The sequence below is a fragment of the Petromyzon marinus genome, chromosome 3, assembly GCF_048934315.1.
Source record: "Petromyzon marinus isolate PM22_M1 ecotype Great Lakes invasive population chromosome 3, UKy_Petmar_22M1.pri1.0, whole genome shotgun sequence".
NCBI classification, from domain to species: Eukaryota; Metazoa; Chordata; class Hyperoartia; order Petromyzontiformes; family Petromyzontidae; genus Petromyzon; species Petromyzon marinus.
The window spans coordinates 4,498,058-4,517,547 of record NC_133669.1 but is presented as its reverse complement, the minus strand read 5'-3'; the positions used below and the strand labels follow the sequence as shown (position 1 = coordinate 4,517,547).

Sequence of the window (19,490 nt, the reverse complement as noted above, 5' to 3'; positions counted from 1 at the left end):
ATGGCCGCCCATTACTCACGAGGTCCCTGTGCAAGATGGCCGCCAATTACCAACGAGTTCCCTGTGCAAGATGGCCACCCACTACCCACGAGTTCCCTGTGCAAGATGGCTACCCATTACCCATGAGTTCCTTGTGCAAGATGGCCGTCAATTACCCACGAGGTCCCTGTGCAAGATGGCCGCCCATTACTCACACGGTCCCTGTGCAAGATGGCCGCCCCCTATTAAACTGTCGCACTTTAAGAAGACGTCACGAGCCACCAAAACCCGCTCCGTTTTCCATTTTGTAATGGCGCGCGTGCTGCACGGTGAGGCGTGGAAGGATTATTTCGCTCGCGCTGCTATTTATTTTCGTCCACGTTACTCCGTTGTTGTCACCGCGTTCACACATGCTGTCGATTGTGTTAACTTTGTAATGCGTTGCGTAGCGCGTTGGTTAAAGTGGTCTTAACTTTATTACCCGGCGTTTGGTTTGTGTTATCCAACGGAGGCCTTTCTGAATAGGCCGCGTATTTTCGGGTTAAAATGTTCAACGTTTAAAGTGGAACTTTACTTTGTTTTCAAGCTATATATTTACACGTCGCATCCACACAGTGTGTTTATACAAACTATGGTCCGTTCATGTTTGCACTCAAGTTTCGTTCGTGGAAGTTTTAGTCGCGGTACTATCCATAGGAATCTGGAATTTCCGCCTTTTTATTTTGAGCATTTTATTTGATCACAAATATGTACAACAGCAAGGTAGCGGTGGACATTTTATTTTGGGGAAGCGTGATTTAAATAATAGCGCTGCGGTATGTTCGGCAGATAATGTTTATCGAAATAAAAAATGTTACATGTCCAGTATCTAAAACCGCTACGATAAGCTTTTTTTTGCCCGTGTTGGATAATGGTAGCAGTACGCTTTGAACGTGAGCTCTCTATTACCCGTGGCTGTCGCCCCTCGCCTGGCCCCACTGACCCATGGGGTCTGGCATGCGTGTGGCCACGGAGAGAAACACCCGTGAAGGGAGAGGAATCTGCCGACAGGACTCGTGGAGACGTGGGGCAACCTGTGCGATGGCTCCTCACATGCGCGCGTGCACACACACACACACACACGAACACACGAACGCAATTCCCCACAACGTATTTCACACACATCAACCCCCACACGCAGTTCGTGAATTGAACTAAAATTGAGCTCGAGATAAGAGCCCAGCCCAGTCCGTGATGACAAACACTGCGCAAATCTGACGAGCTTCGGTGCCGTGTGATCTAATGGACTATTGTACCTGAGACTGGGCTGTGTGTATCCAAGGGCTGAATTGAAACTAGGGATACTGCATGATTTGCCAAAGACAGGTCTAAATTGCTTGATTGTCGAGATTCTAAACTCGTTTGTACTGTATATCATTTCAGGCTGTTCGTGGCTTTATTGACTGGAGAGAGGGGGGCCATTCCAGCTCAAGAAATCCGGAGATTCTCACAAGATTCGTATATGTTTTGTCGTGGAAGATATAGATGAAATATGAAACGGGCCATTTTTTTTACTCTGTAAAGAGCTACCGAGATGCACAGAGACCACTCTATGCATTCTCTCAAATTTCGGTCCACCTGATGACGACTGCGTGTGTTGCAATCGAAGCGTCGTAATTTATTTATTTTATTTCTACGTGACTTTACCGAAAGAACCAGAGAGTGATTCCTGCAGTCACGAAAGCTTCAAATCAAGTTTGAACTACGGTACTGTTTAATGTATAGTGTAGTATTTAATTGAGTTGCCAAGGAATATAAATTCCGGCGTAAAAATGCTAAAAGGGAGGTAAATGGAAACGTAGAAAATGTAGTGAAAAATACTAAAATAACGGAGTAAGAAAAAACGCTCGTACCGAGTTAAAAGATGAAATTCTAATCCTGAAAGGAAGATGAGGCAAAAATACCCAATAGCTCCCTCTCGTGGGAGGCCCTTTTGCCAGAAATGGTCTAAGCAAGCAATTGTCGGGATGCAACTTTACCTTACGGATGTAGTTCAACGTACATTTATCTTGGAGACAAGGGCTCTGTAAAGGGGTGGAAGGTTAGGACGATTCTAAGGGCCCAGGCTGATTTAGGGCCCAAAAGAGCAGACCCCCTTTATTTTTTCTTATTTCTTTTCTCTTTTTTATACATACATTAAATGTGCTAGGGCCCCTCATGCACTAAATGTGTATTTTGTCCGTTTTGACCATAGATTTAATATTTAAAAAACAATGTATTTACTTTTTGATTTAAAGCTTTCGTGACTGCAGTAATTCATATTCTTAGTTTTTTCGGTAAAGTCACGTTGAAGAGAAACAACAAAATAACAAAATATATATAAAACAATACAAAATTCTCACGACGTTTCGACCATAACTCAAACGGTCATCATCAGGTGTTTGAGTTATGGTCGAAACGTCGTGAGAATTTTGTATTTTATATATATTTTGTTATTTTGTTGTTTCTCTTCAACGTGACTTTACCGAAAAAACTAAGAATATAATGTATTTACTGTTTCAGTCACACCCCTCCCCCTCACAATGGTTCATTCTACCTGCGCTGTCCGAGCTACGATCGCTAGTGTAGCGTCTCTTGCTTATTGCACTTGCTATGATGCAGTGCAGACAGTGACACACGCAGGCATGTCACATCAAAAGTCAGGGCATCAAAAACGGAAAGAAAAGAAGGAAAGAGAAGACAGAGAACACCGAAGTCGACAGTATGTCACAGTTTTTAAAAAATAAAGGTAGCTTGCCCTATTCCTGTATTCCAAAACTTTCAGTTTTGTTGCTACATGACCTGCTTTTATCTAGCTAGCTTAGTAAAATAATTACTGAATTATGATTTACATCCAACAATAATAACATCTCTGCTGTCTCCGGGGTTATCATGTCTCGTAGACACAGATTCAGCGGCTGCTGCACACTAACGTCCTCCTTCCCCCACGTCCCCTGTCCCCGTCTCAGCCGAACAAGGTGAGCCTGAGCGCGAAACTTTATGAAGATTGAAGCCTCTAAACACGTCTTATCTACTGTGTTTGCCACATGATAACTTTACAAAACAAAAAGTAATCTACACGCTTCAAAAATTACAAAATCAGTTTGCCGTGTGTGTTCTGTGAAGTGACAGTGCTGCTGCTACGATCGATGCTGTCAAACTTGGCGTTCTTAATGTGAATAAAATGCCCCAGAAAAAAATAATATAAAATTGAATAAAACATGTGTCTGTAGTAACCATTGGCTATAAGGAGTTTACAAAATATAGATAAATATTTTATATTAAGAAAACTAAACAGGCCAATAAAAATAATATGGTTATTATTACGTGTGTGTGTTTTGACTTAGACAGATGCAGTCAGCTTTATTGTCTGTACCTCGTTCTACTAATGACCCAGTCCTCTCAGTGTCAGGTAAGGTGAACATGGTCAGCTACCAAGGTAGTAAAAACTAATTAAGTTTTGGATTGTCTAATTTCTTGTGTTGTATAGTTATGTTTCATATAATATTATTCAACAATGAAGTTAAGAAAATATTAATTCTAAGCTGTAACTTGCTGTTGACTGGGGGACAAAATTATTTTGCTATCCTAACCCCACAGAAACAAGAGAGACGGAGAGTTTTGCCAGGAAAGAGTGTGGAAGTTGAGGAAGCGGTGAGAATAGTGGAATATGAGAGCACAGAGGGAGCCCTAAGTGTAAAGGAAGATAACAGAAGAGAGGAAGATGAGAGAACAGGGGAAGCCATGAGAGCAGACTCAGAGGAAGATGAGAGAACAGGGGAAGCCATGAGAGCAGACTCAGAGGAAGATGAGACTTGTGTCAAATGATACTGGTTTGTGGCCAGCAAAAATTAGCAATGCAGACAGAAAAAATTGTGGAAAAAATAGCTTCTAAAGATAAAGAACAAGAAATGCCACATGATTCAAAAGGTAAAGCCTTCCCCGAATACCTGAAGTACACAAAGTCAGGAAATTACAGGGAAAAGATTAAGAGAGACTGGGTCATTTACAGCCAAAGCACAAATGCACTATTTTGTATTCCTTGTGTAGTATTTGGTCATGAGCTAAAGAAACCTTGTATGAGCACACTAAGCAGTCAACATGGTTATAAAATCAAAGACATAACATGGCGTCGAATGTATGATAAATTCCCTAACCACGAAAGCAGCAAAGCACACGGAGTGCTACTTAAAATGGAAAACCTTACAACAGTCTGTAATGGCAGCTGTCCCTGGGGGAATAGACAGCAAGCTGAAGAAGCTCATACAAACAGAAATAGACAAAAATAGAGCTATTCTGAAGAGGATACTAGATGTAACCTTGTTCTTGGCCTCTCGAAATTTACCCTTTAGGGGTAAAAAAAAGACTTGGGGGACATTCATAATGGCAACTTCTTGGGCACCCTTGAGCTGCTGTCCCATTATGACCCACTACCCAACGACCATCTACAAAAAGTCAGACAAAAAAACAGGAACAAGATTGACACTATTTAAGCTCAGATATTCAGAAGGAATTTATTGAGTTATGTGGAAAACGAGTGTTAAGTAGTATTCTTAAGGAAAGGGAGGAATCAGTCTATTATTCAGTCATTTGTGATGCTACTCCTGATATTTCACATACAGAGCAAAATGTATTACTCTTACGATATGTAGGTTTTGATCAAGAAATGGGAGGTTGTTGAAAGGTTTTTGGAGTTTAAAGATTTTCACAAAAAAAACAGGAAGTGAGATTGCAGACATGATTGTAAATGTGCTTAACAGTCGTGGCATAGATCTGAATGACTGCAGGGGCCAAGGCTATGATAATGGGGCAAACATGTCTGGAAAAATCAAGGGGGTTCAAGCCCAATTATTAAAAATAATAAGCTGGCTACTTTTTCCCCTTGTGCGTCTCATACTCTGAACCTTGTTGGTGTGCATGCTGCTCAATCAAGTCCAAAGGTTACCAACTTTTTTGGCTTTGTCAATTGCCTTTATGCACTTGTTAGTGCCAGCCCAGAGCGATGGGCCATCTATAAGGCAAAAACGGGTTGCACTTTACATCGTCTGTCAGACACTCGGTGGAGTGCAAGGGTTAAGGCCGTTCAACCTATAGCCAAGCACCTGCCCAGTGTCCTAGACGCTCTTGATGCCATCCTCTCAACCTGCAGTCTGACACCAGAGGCTCGGTCTGAAGCCAGCGGCCTAAAAAAGTATTTTGAAACTTTTGATACTGTTTTTCTGTTGACTGTTTGGGTCAAAGTTCTGCAAGCCATTGACAAAAGGAATATTATTCTCCAGTCAGGGAAATTAACTCTTGAGACAGGCAGAAAATATCAGAGCATTGCAGGAAGAGATGCAACATCTGAGGGATGAATGGGAGAGTTTCTTTTCTGAAGCATCACTTGTTGCTCAACAGATGAGCATTAACCCTCTGTTCAGGTCAGGATTCAGCCGCCAGAGGAAAAGAAAACGGTTTCACGATGAGGCAGAGGTAGAGGGAGCAAGGGAGCACAGTGCAGACACCATATTCAGAAACACTGTTTCTTCCCATGATGGACCACATAATCAATGACTTAAGTACCAGGTTTGCCACAACAGCTGAGATCTTGGATCAGTTTTCTGTAGTTGTAAAAATGGGTCCGTTACGCGATGATCAAATCCATTCTGTATGCCAGCCATTGATTTCAAAATACAACACTGATCTGACTTGTGAATTTGAAGATGAAGTCAGACACCTCAACTCTGTATATAGGGCCACTTTCCCAGGGTGTCTGTCACCAATTTATCTGCTCAACAGCATTTACAAGATGCAGCTGCAGAGTATTTTTGGGCAGGTCTGCATAGTTTTGCGAATATTTTGCACACTGCCTATGACTGTTACTGGTGGCGAGAGAGCATCCAGTAAGCTGAAACTAATAAGAAATTATCTGAGGTCTATGTTGCAGGATAGACTTTGTCACCTTGCCATACTATCCATTGAAAGCAAACTGGCAAGAAAGCTGAACTTTGATTTGATAAATGATTCTGCCAGCAGAAAGGCACGCCGCTGGGCCATTATAAAGTGATGTTGAACATAACTTTATTAGACCTGGATAACAAACAGTTGATGTCTGGTTCAGTACTTGTTTAGTCCTGAACTGGTTTAGGCCTGGCATTACTCCTGGTGTCTTCATTTTGAGCCCTTTTGGCCTAGCTAGTTTTATTCCTGGACTGATTTAATTATGGGTTAGTTCTAGCTGATGTTCCCTGATTGAGCAGTTTGACCCAGCTAAAGCTTGTTCATGTAAAGTATGTCAATATGTGTACATTGTTCTGTTGTGCTTGCAATTGAGATAATAAATGTTCTCCCTTTTATGTAAACAAGTACATATTTCTATATTTTTTCTTGTTTTTGTAGGCTTTGTACTCATCTTTAGACATTTTAACTACGCAATGTGCTAAGTATCTTTTTTAAAGTATACTGGGCATGTTTATTGGGTTAAATTTTACCTGTAAAAAATGTAGGGGGCCCAGAAATTTTGGTTTCCATAGGGCCCAGAATTTCTGGCGGCACCCCTGCTTGGAGAAAATAGATGTCAAGAACGACTAATGCAGGAATGTATGAGGAACGTCTTTGATTTTATGTAAAAGATTGAGCAAAGAGCTCTTAGTATTGAGATGTACAGAACTGCTACATTAGGCACCAAGTTTAGATTACCTTTTATCTTTATTTTGAACCATGGAAATGCATTTGCAACCTTTGCTCAGGCTGCTGGAACAAAGAACACAATTGTTTTGCGCTGGATGTATGAATTTTTGGGGTTATTTGACTTTGTAAACGTTTTCTGCACGTAATGTAATTAGATTGTATTTTGTACCCCATTTCCCCGTTTAAATGTTTTGTTTTCATGGACAATGTTCACTTGATCATTATTAAAAGTTCAAAAGGCAAGTGTTCCATGGATTTTATTTTTAAAATGAAAAGCTATCTCTTGCATTACAGATCAACTCTTTGCAGTGAAAATCAGTTGAACACGTAGGTGTTCTTGACCAATATCCAGACAATTTTGGGTTTGAAAATTTAAATATATAAATGTCATTAAAAGTCAACGTACTCGGTTTGTAAATGTAGCTTGGCTCTCCAACACAGGTGTGCTGTACTAGTGACGAAATTGGCATGTTCTGTTTACGTGACAACCGTTACTAAGTGGTGGTGGGTTTTAATGGCACATTTATATATTTGTGCTCTAGCCCAAAAACCTATATGCAGTGAAAATATTTACCAGTTACAACTCCTTTAATAATCTCATTAAGTGCTACAACGTTTAGGCTGCCAACAGATACAGCTTTTGGAATTTGCCTCAAACTTGTGGATTTTTTTTCTGAGCACCCTTGACATCACTTCATGCACTGCAATACCCGTTTTCCACTATACAACTGAGTCAATCCTGGTGCCCAGGAAACAAGACTGCTCCAATGTGCTCGTGAAAAATGGTAGTTTGCTAAACTTTCCCAATACAACCTGCCCTAAAAAGCTCTTAACATAGCTCAGGACTGACTACCAATGTCACAATTTGGTTAAAATTTGTTTCCATTTTCTCACCTCTGCTTCAATACCATTCATGTAAACGATTGATACATAGTAATCGATGAATGTACACTTTAATGCATTGTAAAACATCTTAAATCATTGCATGCCTAATTATAAAAGTGCCAAGAGAATGAAACTCATCCTAAAATAGTACCCTCTTCCAATGCATAGCCTGAATCTCCAAGTGTAGTATAACCTGAAACTCGAAACATTCAGTGCTTGTGCACATTTGACCAGACCCCGACAGGTCTAGTGGAAGTAGGTTATTCATTCAATTGTCCACAAAGGCAAACCCCGATTAACTCTTTCGTAATAAACATTTCATATGCACTGAACTGTGCTGCTTTGCGTGGATGAATTATAAGTGGACCTGCAAAGTTTCCTCCAGTGTCGAAGTGGATTTTAACTTTTGAGGTTCCTTTGTGATAATGTCCTGGTTAGCAGCTGGGTGGCACGTATGTTGAAAAATTGTTCACACCATACATAGCCAACCATTCAGAAGATCGAGTTTAAATCACCGTTGGGGTAAACATTACCCCTCCTCGGTGGATATGAATGCCACTTTGAAAAGTGGGTTTACACAAATCCCTGCCATAAAAATGGGAAATTACCACTTTCCAACATCTTGGTTCTTTCGGTAAAGTCACGTAGAATGGAAATAATAAAATAAAACAATAAAATATTTTATTGTTTTATTTGTATTATTTCCCTTCTACGCGACTTTACCAAAAGAACCAAGAAGATGAATCCCTGCAGTCACGAAAGCTTTAAATCGACACTTTCCAACACTCATGCGCGTAATGTATGAATATGCTTATAACTTCTGTGATGACACATGATCAACATCCTATAAAATCAGACTGCACGTTAACAGGCCAACTCAGATGTAATTGAATTAGACGTTTAAAAAAAATCTAATCCCATTGATTTACCACAGCCCACTGCAGCCATAATGTAATATGTACAAGTGGTTATAGAGGCTTGGGAACGTGTGTCAAATTAATTATCAATGTTTGATGTATTCTCTTTAAGACCATCCTTTATGTACATATTATACAAGAAGTGCATTGTTAAGGGCTGCTTTGAGAAATCTGGTACCACGATTTGCATTGAAACTTGGCGCCACTAGAAATGTGGAATTTCTACTAACGGGGGATTCCCCGAAGGCGTTTAATAGCACCCTTAATGTTGTTTTAGCAAGGGGACACTTTTTCTCAAGCAGCAGCATTAATGCTGCTGCTTGAGAAAACTGTAAAAGTGCCTCGGTGGCTTTGTTTCATCCACATTGTAAGTGCTTCACTTTAGGCGAAGGCCTAAAATCTCATCCAAATGATGCGCACGAGGTGTAAAATGGGTTTGGTCAAATCATTAATTCAAAGTGTCTCATGTGTTTGCATTACGAACAACGCTTTGATCCATGTACTTTCCAGTAACAGTTTTCCCACATTAACGATAACTGGATTTTTTGGACCACATCCAACCTTGTACTCCTTCCAATTTACATTACAAAGTGAATTCAACGTGGTAAACAATGCTTCCCGAATTGAATTCACAGCAGTGGAGCCTCCCACTATGGAACTCACTTCCAACTCAGTGTGGCAAGTGGCAGAATCAATAAAAAAAGTCACTTGCTCCGGTCATTGTGTGGACCCAGCAAGCGATGATATTCTGCAAAGAAAAGTGATGTAGGGATTTGCAACAGGTAATTGATACTGTCCATAGGTTTTTTTTTTGGTGAGATCGCATGAAAAAATGTCGTTAAACCCGCCACCACTAGACACGGCCAATCAGTAAGGTTTGTCACGTAAACAAAACGCGCCAATTCGTTACTAGTACAGCACACCGGTGTGTTGGAGAGTAAATCCACAGAATTTACAATTCGAGTACGACCTTTCCCTAGAAATTACAACCAGCATCATCAGGCGACAGCCAGATTGTGACAGGTTTAACGAAATGTATATTTATGCAATCTAATCCAAAAAACCTCATGGATATTGGTCGCGAGATCCTACCGGTTAATGTTTTAGCACGGGGACACTTGTTTGTGATTTGCATCGCTCCTGAACCACCTCTTCAAAAATGGAGGAAGCCGTTCACGATATATATTTTTTATATAAAAGTCAATGCAAATCAACCTTGGGGTATGTACACATGTAGAATTATTTTTACAACTTAACAATATCACCAAGAGCGTTGAACAAAGTTATGCTGTGATTTTTCTGAGACCATGGCAAGCATCAACAAGACTTGAATGGCGCATGACCTTTGTGTTGTGACATTCTGAGCAACACAGTTGACCCATCCGTTTCAATTGTTCATTCCATAATGATATTGAGGCAGCTTCCACATTCTGGCTTTGGCCAACCTATACCACGCAATCACCTCATCAAAGATCGTTTGGGACATCTTCATTCCGTTTAAACTCACTGTAACTCTTTTGCAAAAAAAATCCACGTGTACACACCTTTACCCAGTCAGGTTGGGTGAATGCACAGGCAATGAGATATTACGGCCATGTGTGTTGTAGTTAATGGTGGGGCCTCAAGGCAAAGTAGAGGTACCGTTTCACACTTGGGGGAAAAACAAGGGCACACTCACTATTCATGAGCGCAAACCATGCGATGGAAATAAAAAACCATGTGGATGGCATATAGGGCTTCCAAAACGCCATTCCTTCCTCTCCCACAGTATCATCTATTTCTAGGTTTCCTCCCATTTATGTCTTAATTCTCCCGATCTCATTCCTCTTATACCCCTCTGGCCTTTCTGGACTCCATCCTTCCCTGCCTGTCTATCCTTCCTCTATAGGTACCCCCCCTGCCCCCACCACATCATCCCTTTCCTTCCCCGTGCAACCTTGTCAGTAGGGGTAGAGCGGATGCCACCAGGGCAGGGTGCGCACATTGCCCTGGTGGTGCCCGTTCTACTCTGCCTTGCCCCTATCCTTTGTCGCCTGCCTTGCCTCTCCCCCTGTCATCGCTTCCTCCCGCGCGCGACCCTGTCAGTAGGGGTAGAGTGGGTGCCACCAGGGCAGGATGCGCACGCTGCACACGGGGTCGAGCACGACGAGGGGCCCAGCGTCCACGCGCCGGCGCGTCCGCCCGCGCGGAGCTGGCGAGTCGGCAAACGCCAGCTTGACGCGGTGGTGCCGCATGTCGGTGCTCACGGAGATCATCAGCTGCGCGCGCAACGGGGCAAACGGCACGAGCGCACCGCGTGACGCAAGCACAATACGTGGCACGCGCTCAACGTGCGCATTGTCAATATGTGCGGAATACAAATCGGATACGCGGCGCAACGCGGACAACAAATCCATGCACAATACCCTGGGTCTTTCAGTAAAGTCATGTAGATATATATATATTTTTTTTCTATCTACGTGACTTTATCGAAAGAGCCAAAGGAGTGTGAATTTCTGCAGTCGCGAAAACTTTTAAGTCAACATGCACAACAGCAATACAACGCACAAGCAACCCAAGCATATGTAGAGTACATATACAATGCACGTACAATGCAAATACAATACACATGCACAATTTAAGCACAATAAACAATGCAAGCCCAATGCTTTATACAATTGTAGTGCCCAATGCTTTATACAATTGTAGTGCACAATGCAAATACAGACAGTATAATAAGGGCGCTCTCCACCCCCCCCCCTCCCTCACCTGCGAGAGCGTCATGCCCATGACGACGGGCACGAGGATGAAGTTGAGCACCGTCACTTGCAGAAGGCAGCAGTCGCCGTCAGCGTTCTCGCTCACCCCCTGGTACTCGCGTGGCACTGCCAGCGCTGGGCGCGCCGCCCCCCTGGGTGTCAGCCCCATCCCCCCCTGCACCAGAGCACAACACCGACCAACCGCACGCATGCGTCATTCGACCGCCGCCTCTGCGTTTCGATGAATCGTCGCGATTCCATACGCACGCACGACACACGTTTTGCTTGGATGCGGATGTTATATTTAGCAATGTAATTTAAATGCCGTGACTTAAAGCTTTCGTGACTGCAGGAATTCATATTCTTTGGGTCTTTCGGTAAAGTCACGTAGATAGGTTAAAAGAAAATAACAGGAAAACTACGACGTTTCGATCGCATCAGGCTGATGACGACCGCTTGCGTTGCGATCGAAACGTCGTAGTTTTTTGTTATTTTCTTTGAACCTATCTACGTGACTTTACCGAAAGACCCAAAGAACATGAATTTAAATGCCATTTGTTAATCCACTGCTTGATGATGGCGTCCGCTCACTGTCTTGAAACATGGGTGGGGGTCGTTTGAGTTCACCACACTTGGCAATGTGGGTTGATGAGTGGGCTGGGGGGGTGACAGGACCAGTTCAAATACCACTCGCCACTGATTTTAGCCATGGGCAGTAATGCAACCTCAAGTCAGAGGACAGTGCAGTGTACGAACCTCTTAACCATTACTACTATCAAATTACTGAGGGTAATGTTTCAAGTTGCAATCCGCACTGCATAGTTGAGAAAGGTGGCGTTGTATTGGCAGCTCAGATCCATTGGGAGGAAATTCCCCATTCCCTTGGTGGTGAGGGCTGTATCTCCCCATAGGATGACCATTGCTCATTTCCCAAAGGGATGAACAAGCAGTCAACCCACATCCAGGACTCACAAGCTACAGGTACATTTAAATGTCAATGACACGGCAATCAAGTGGTTGTCATTTGGATTTATAAATCTGCGATAACTACACGAGAACAATCCTCAAGGACTAAATCCACGCTGTACATCACTCGCACCTCAGGAATGTCACTCGTGAGCTAGTTGGTGAAAATTCAGCCTATTGAAAGCCAGTGCTGCAGAGTTCTGAATCTCACCTGTTTTCTAAATTTGAAGTTGAACTCCCACTTGTGCTGCTCCTGGCTGTGTGTGCTGCAGTTCACCTTTCTGTGCCATGACATGAGGCACTTGGGCAGACAGCAGAACAAGAGCACAGAAAACCGACGTGCAATGTCACTCCCAGACGAAGCAACGAATTTCATTTCAGTTGTGTCCATTCGACAGCCAAGTTATAAAGAAAACTACGACTTTCATACAACATATGGGGACTGAAAGGGCAAATTACTGACCCAGTGGATATCCAAACAATCTGCACTTTTGATATATTCTATCGCAACTGTGGCTTTCTGCAGGGTGTCGGGGCATGCTTGTGTACTGTCGTACTGTGGCTTGCTGAAGGGTGTCGGGCGTGCTGTCGGGCAGGGGGGGCAGGTCCTGCACGCGGCTGCGGAACGGCTCGTAGAGGTGGCACAGCGAGCGCACGACGTTCGCCTTGAGGCCGCGCTGGCACCGTGCCACCTCTTCGGGCTGCAGGCGTGTGGGCAGCTCCGCACCACGGTGGTAGTATCTGCGTGCGCACAAAACACAAACGTCCCGTGTGAAACCTACGCAGACTGTCAGGGTGGGCGCTGTTAGCGTGCACCCAAGAGGGCCGGGTACAGTGCACAAATTGCCTCTGTCAGAAATTTCCATTCAAAAACCTAGCGATTGATGGGCAACTCTTCAACCAACCCCAGATCTTTATGCAGGGGGTAAACAAGATGACATCCTTCACTATACAGCCAATTTCACATGGATGACTACCAAAATTCACTATGAACTGCACAATAAGCGTTTTACACATATATAAGACTTATGCATGAAACATTTAACATAGGCAAAGCAGTTTTGCTGCACAGCTTGAGTTCACATGACAAAAATAAACTTGACCTGTGCAGTCAAGGAGTGGAACCAGTGAGGGGGCGTTTGGTAATGTGTCCCAGTAAACTACGGTTTTAAATTCTCATTTGTTTTGGAATAAAAATTATTCAATGTATAAACAACTCCCAATTAGAAACGTTGTTGGTTGTGTAAGAACAAGTTTGTGTACAGTAGAAGCACGTTTTTGTACCGTATTTTATATTCACACTGCAGTTAAAATATGATGTAGTTAATGCATGCTCCATAAGTTAGCATTAACACGTACAATATTTAATATTGCATTTTACCCACGAGTGTAAAAAATTGAAATTTATAGCAGGCGAATAATATAAACGCAAGTTTCTGAATGTGAAAGAAAAAAACCAGAGGACCCGGAGAAAAATACACGTGACCACGGGGAGAGAAAGCACGCAAACTCCCAATTATACAACAGGCGTCAAAAGGTTTGGGATCAAGCCCACGACCTCGTGCACACCAGGCGAGGTAGTTCAACATCTCGCCACTGTGGCACCCTCCTGACATCACACGCGAAGCCCTCCAGCCAGGCCCCACCTGCGGTAGAGGCGAGCCCAGAAGACCGTGGTGCACGTGACGAACCACGCGCGCTTAGAGATGAGCGCGAAGCGGCCCACGTCTTCGGGCCGGATGTACGCGGCCAGCAGCAGCCAGAGGTCCATGGGGAACTCCTGCCCTCCCTCGTCACCATCGTCCTCTGCCTCTACACAGCGGGAACGTTGTCAAAAGAGAGCGTTGTTTAGTTGCGACGCACTCACAGAAGCATGTTGAATTGGTAGCATAGCCGTCTGTTTACATCTTGACTTATTGCGTTTGTCACTTCGAAAAATATTTTGCCAGAAAATAAAATGCATCTAACGGAGCCATGATATGAAGATGTTTTGCAAAGCAGACAACACGATTATCGCTGTAGACCTTACATCGCACGATATATTGCAACATCATCATCATCATCATATCACAGCAGCCCTTAATGTAAACGGCTCATGAGCCATCGCGCAGGAAGAAACTGAAGGGGCTCACTGCTGGCCGGCTTGCTTCTCTTCTTGCGGCTCTTGGCGTTGGCGTGATGCTGGGACTGCGACAACTCCTCCTCCCCGAGGTCGGCACAGTCCGTGTCGTCCGAGTCACAGAGGCCAGAATCGCCCAGCTGCACACCAACCCCCGCCACAGGCACCATCGACGCCTCCAAGCCACACAGCAGCTTTGCTGGTACACAAACCACGCACAAAGACAAACATCTCCTGTATAACCTACACAGGCTATTATGACAAGGGCTGTTATAGCAAGCACCTATGAAGACCAGAATAGCACAAGGGGCCGTGGTTTGGTCCGTACCAAACATGGTCGCCTTCGTCTCCCCAGTGCTGATATACGTATGTGTATGTATGTTAAACTTCTTTCGCACCGTACATAGCCAACCGTGCCAATCGGAGGATCTGGGGAAAGGACAACAAACTCAGCACAAAAAGCAGTTCTAAAGAAAGGGGCATACACCACACCAGGTGCTCATTTATGGCCGACATATATTACCATATTTCACCTTTAATATCACTTGAGATGGAACATCTCCTTATGAAGGGTATCCAGGGTGTCGATTGACACATAGATAGCGAATACGATTTGACGTGGGAGAGGCCTAGAAAGTGGTTCAGATATCACCTGTCACTAAAGATAGCAGTGGCCAGGAATCAATTTCAAGTCGCTAAATTCATAGCAGTGCATGCAAATCATCATTGCACCTACGCTCCTCCACTACTCCCTATAACACACACCAAATGACGCAATAGCTTCCCTTTGCTCAGCAATGCAGATGTCACGAACGGGCCAAGTCTATTCCAAGCACAAGCTCACGCCGTGTAGTCACAGGCTTCCTAGAAAATGTACTATAACTTTCCAGACATTTTCAAGACTCTTAGGGCTCATTCTTAATGTCTGACTGTTAGAGACATGTTTCAAGATATTCACGCAGACTTTAATCGTTGATAAATTCTGCATTTGGCTGAATGGACTTTCCAAAAGTAATTCCGCAGCATGGAAGCGTAATATTACACACATTGCGAATGCAGCTGCATCTCAGAACATGGTACAAGACATTTGTATCGGGTCACTTGCATTCTGGGGAAAGGAGGCACCCATTTACTTCATGGCAAGAGAGAGACTCGGTCATAAAATAGAGCAGAGGAAGGTCTTGGGCCTGGAATTGAAGAGGGGCAGAGAGTGACAACTCGAATGGTAACGGGCAGTCCCAGACGTCAGAGAGCCAGCCACACCTCGCTACAGACTGCCCAAGTCCACAGTGCTGAAGAGACCCCACCTCAACCGCAGTGTTCTCACCTTCTTTGTGTATGGCGTTCACCATGGCCTTTTTGACCCGCCCGGACTTCACCACCGCAGGGTCTGTGTTGGCGAAGTCCGCGACGGTCACTGCACACACACACACAGACACGTCAACCCATGTCGCGTCACACACACGTTGGACGGATTGTAAAGTTCAAACGTACAGGTGTCCCACAGTGAGATTGCCTGCTTAGTTATGGGAGTTGATTAATGACACCACATCCAATGGGAGCTATCCAATCGTAGGATGTTTGCTAAGGGCGGGGGGGTGGGTCTTAAATTACGATGGGTAACATCATCGAATTTAAGTAGAGGCATCGCACATGAAGGTGGCCTTCTTACATTCCAATACAGAACTATCCCACAGTAAGATAGTATTACTAGGTGCTGTAGAGGGGCATTTAAAATCAGTCTCTTGGCCTACTGGACCGTTGTCAAGCAACACTTGACCCCAGGGTCCCGCAAAAATCAGGTCAATAATTATTATTGTTTCAGTCCGCCCACTCGTGATCCCGACAGCAACGCGCCGCCCGCCCAGACTCGCGCCAGCAAGCGCCAGCAGCAGGCGGCGATCAACACGATGGGCGCCACCCCACCGGCCAAACGCAAGCCCCGGGGGGCGTCCGCCGCAGTCGCGCACGGCGACGACGCCCTCCGGTCAGCCGTCGATCCTCAGCTTCTTTGCCTAGGCGAGCCCCGCCCCCCAGGCAATAAATGTAACGTGTTTATGTAATTTTTGAACTTTTTACGAAACTTAGTGCCCCGAGTAGCTCTCTACGAGGCCAAATGATTGACCACTAGTTTTGTTGTCGGTAAGGCAGCAAGACTCGTGTCGCTACGCGGTTTTTCCAACCGCGGGGCAGTGATGGGACCCCAGGGTCCCGCCAATTGCTTCACTTGTTTAAGCAAGACAACTCTGGACAGTTTCCAACCGTCAGTGTCCCTTTGGCAGTAAAGTTTAGTAAACAAATACTGCATTCCATAATGTAGGTTTTTTTTGTTAGATTGCGTAAATGTGTCGTTAAACACGCCACCACCCGACACAGCTAATTACGTAGTAAGGTTTATCACCTGAACACGACATGCCAATTCGTTAATAGTCCAGCACACCAGTGTGTTGGAGAGCAAATTCCACAATGTTGTGCAGATGTTGTAGATTTGCTCTCACATTAAAGCAATTGAATCAAATAGAATTGTTTCTTCTTCTTGGTTCTTTCGGTAAAGTCACGTAGAATGGAAATAAAATAATAAAACAAAATAAAATTCTCACGACGTTTCGGCCACAACACAAGTAGCCTTATCCTTGGTTCTTTCGGTAAAGTAACGTAGAAGGGAAACAATAAAGTAATAAAAATATAAAACAATAAAAAAATATATTTTTTTATTATTTGTTTCCCTTTTACGTGACTTTACCGAAAGAACCAAGAATATGAATCCCTGCAGTGACGAAAGCTTTAAATCAAAACAAGTAGCTACTTGTGTTGTGGCCGAAACGTCGCGATTTTATTTTATTGTTTTATTTTTATTATTTCCATTCTACGTGACTTTACCGAAAGACTCAACATGATGAATCCCTGCAGTCACGAAAGCTTTAAATCGAAACGATCGAAACGAATTGTTTCTGTTTGATTTTCCTTCATTTGTATGGCGAGTTACACAGATAAAGTGACTGTTCTGGATCGGCAACACGTTATACTTGATGCAATGAGTGTTTACTTTTCATATTATTTGCACGGACCGTAGATAACACGCCACTGCATAATCATTAACCACAACGATGTTCATGATGTTCGTTTATGACCCTTGGGCTACACCCATTTTAAACATTTTAAACGGTCTGCATCAGCAGCTTTTCCCCCTCTTTTTTTCTTCCTGATGCGATCGAAACGTCGTAATTTTTTTGTTATTTTCTTTCAACCCATCTAGTGTGACTTTACCGAAAGACCCAAAGAAGATGGTTATATTTGTAATAATATCTTCACCACCATAGACCGACCGGTCAAACAACTGCTTGTTAGCCAAAGTAACAAGGCGCCCGACGGACTCACCAATGCGGAGACGAAGCCAGCTAATACTGTTGTTCTGTGCAAGGCATACTCTCGTGGCCATCGCCTGTATGCGAACCGGGCCAACGGAGCCGTGCACTCTTAATTTATAAATGTTTCTAAGTGGGTTTTATTCTCCCAAACACACCCGCGGTGGTGTGCTGCTGAAACTAACGAATCGCCACGTTTGTGTCTACGTGACAAACCCCTTTGTTAATCGGCTGCGTCGGGTGGTGGCGGGTTTAACGACACGTTTATATTTAGGCGATCTTAACCCAAACAACAACAACAACAACAAAAAACCTCTCTTATGGATACGAAATTGCTGGTGCCCCATCACTGCCCGGACCCTCGCCTCGTTCCAGACGAAGCTCCGGGCCTCGCTCGGCCGCGATCATGGTAGGCCAGAGGCGTGGTGGTGGCGGCGTGATGAGGCCATCATTCAGCAGTGGAGAGACCACGATGGCGGTGAGCGATAGCGAATTGTAGTACAATGCAATGAAAACTTCAAATCTAGAATTGTAGTACACTTAAAAAGACGTGGACTCGCAGCGCCGACTTGAGAGACGCGGTCAGCTGGCTCCTCGGTGTCCACTTGGTGAGGGGAGGCACACATTGGTAGCCTTTCGGATATAATTATCTTAACGAATGTGCTATGAAGGGACATCGGCCGAAACGTCGCCCATTATATATTTTCCTTTTTTTTCCCGAAATGGTGATGAATGCTGTTTCATAAAAATATATATATACTGTACCCTCCCTTGCCATATGCTGACTTTCCACCACTGGCCGATGGCTGTTGGACAGGGCACGAGCACCGCCTCAATGCGACATTTGAGCAGAACAAAAAACAATCTCTCTCTTTCTCGCCTTTATTAGTGCGGGGTGGTGGGGGGGGAGAAGAGCTGTATAGCTCATCGGATTCCTCCAGTATAAATATTAAGTTTAAAAAAAACTTCCTTTACCAAGATGGCCGCGTTGACACGTGCCCCCCCCCCCGTGCCCCCTCCCCTCCCCCACTATCCCCGCCCCTCGCGCGCCTCTCCTCAACGTTACCGGCGTCTGCGCACGCGTCGTCGCCGCCGCCGCCGCGGAACTTCAGCCGTTTTCTATGATTCCCCTTCTTGGGCATCTCGCGCTCCTCGCCGCGACTCGCGTCGCGCTCACTGCCATGACGGCGAGCAGCGCGACGCGGAGGAAATGAAACATTGGAGCCGGCTGAGCGGCAGCGGCCCTCCTCCTCCTCCCGGGTCGGCGGCCATGACAGACTAAGCCCCTCCCCCTCACTCACTCACTCCGTCACCCCTCCTCCTCCCACCTTCCCTCACTCCCTCCACCCTCCCCTCCCTCACTCCCCCCCACTCATTCCCCTCCCTCACTCCCCCACTCATTCCCCTCCCTCACTCCCCCCACCCTCCCCTCCCTCACTCCCCCCACTCATTCCCCTCCCTCACTCCCCCCACCCTCCCCACCCTCACTCCCCCCACTCACTCCCCCCACCCTCCCCTCCACCCACTCCCCCCACCCTCACTCCAACCCCACCCACCCCCTGCGCTGCCACGCGACTCGAGCTCGTGGCGAGGACCGCCCAATCGGGACTTCATGTCACCATTGAAGAGTGACGTTGTGCCACCGAGCGGGTGACGTCGTGCCACCGAGCGGGTGACGTCGTGCCACCGAGCGGGTGACGTCGTGCCACCGAGCGGGTGACGTCGTGCCACCGAGCGGGTGACGTCGTGCCACCGAGCGGGTGACGTCGTGCCACCGAGCGGGTGACGTCGTGCCACCGAGCGGGTGACGTCGTGCCACCGAGCGGGTGACGTC

At 45.1% G+C, this 19,490-nt stretch overlaps 1 protein-coding gene and 1 long non-coding RNA gene across 7 annotated transcripts; one reads left to right on the top strand and one right to left on the bottom strand.

The window, feature by feature from the left end:
* Positions 1-251: 251 nt before the first annotated feature.
* LOC116952175 (uncharacterized) lies at positions 252-6,909 on the top strand. Its single transcript, XR_012946402.1, has 2 exons — positions 252-308; positions 1,402-6,909. It is a non-coding gene; the product is annotated as an uncharacterized LOC116952175 (long non-coding RNA).
* A 694-nt stretch (positions 6,910-7,603) lies between these two features.
* On the bottom strand, positions 7,604-19,285 carry TMEM183A (transmembrane protein 183A). 6 transcript variants are annotated; one of them, XM_032971245.2, is made up of 8 exons: positions 19,213-19,285; positions 15,619-15,708; positions 14,305-14,490; positions 13,819-13,984; positions 12,730-12,913; positions 12,384-12,473; positions 11,217-11,381; positions 7,604-10,726 (listed from the first exon to the last, which is right to left on the bottom strand). In XM_032971245.2, exons 1-8 carry the CDS (start codon positions 19,268-19,270, stop codon positions 10,550-10,552), a joined length of 1,116 nt encoding a protein of 371 aa, XP_032827136.1. In that variant the 5' UTR covers positions 19,271-19,285; the 3' UTR covers positions 7,604-10,549. The 6 variants fall into 6 exon arrangements, with proteins under 6 accessions (XP_032827136.1, XP_032827120.2, XP_032827147.1 ...); XM_032971229.2 differs by lacking the exon at positions 19,213-19,285 and adding an exon at positions 18,723-18,956; XM_032971256.2 differs by lacking the exon at positions 19,213-19,285 and adding an exon at positions 18,422-18,651.
* Positions 19,286-19,490: the final 205 nt, after the last annotated feature.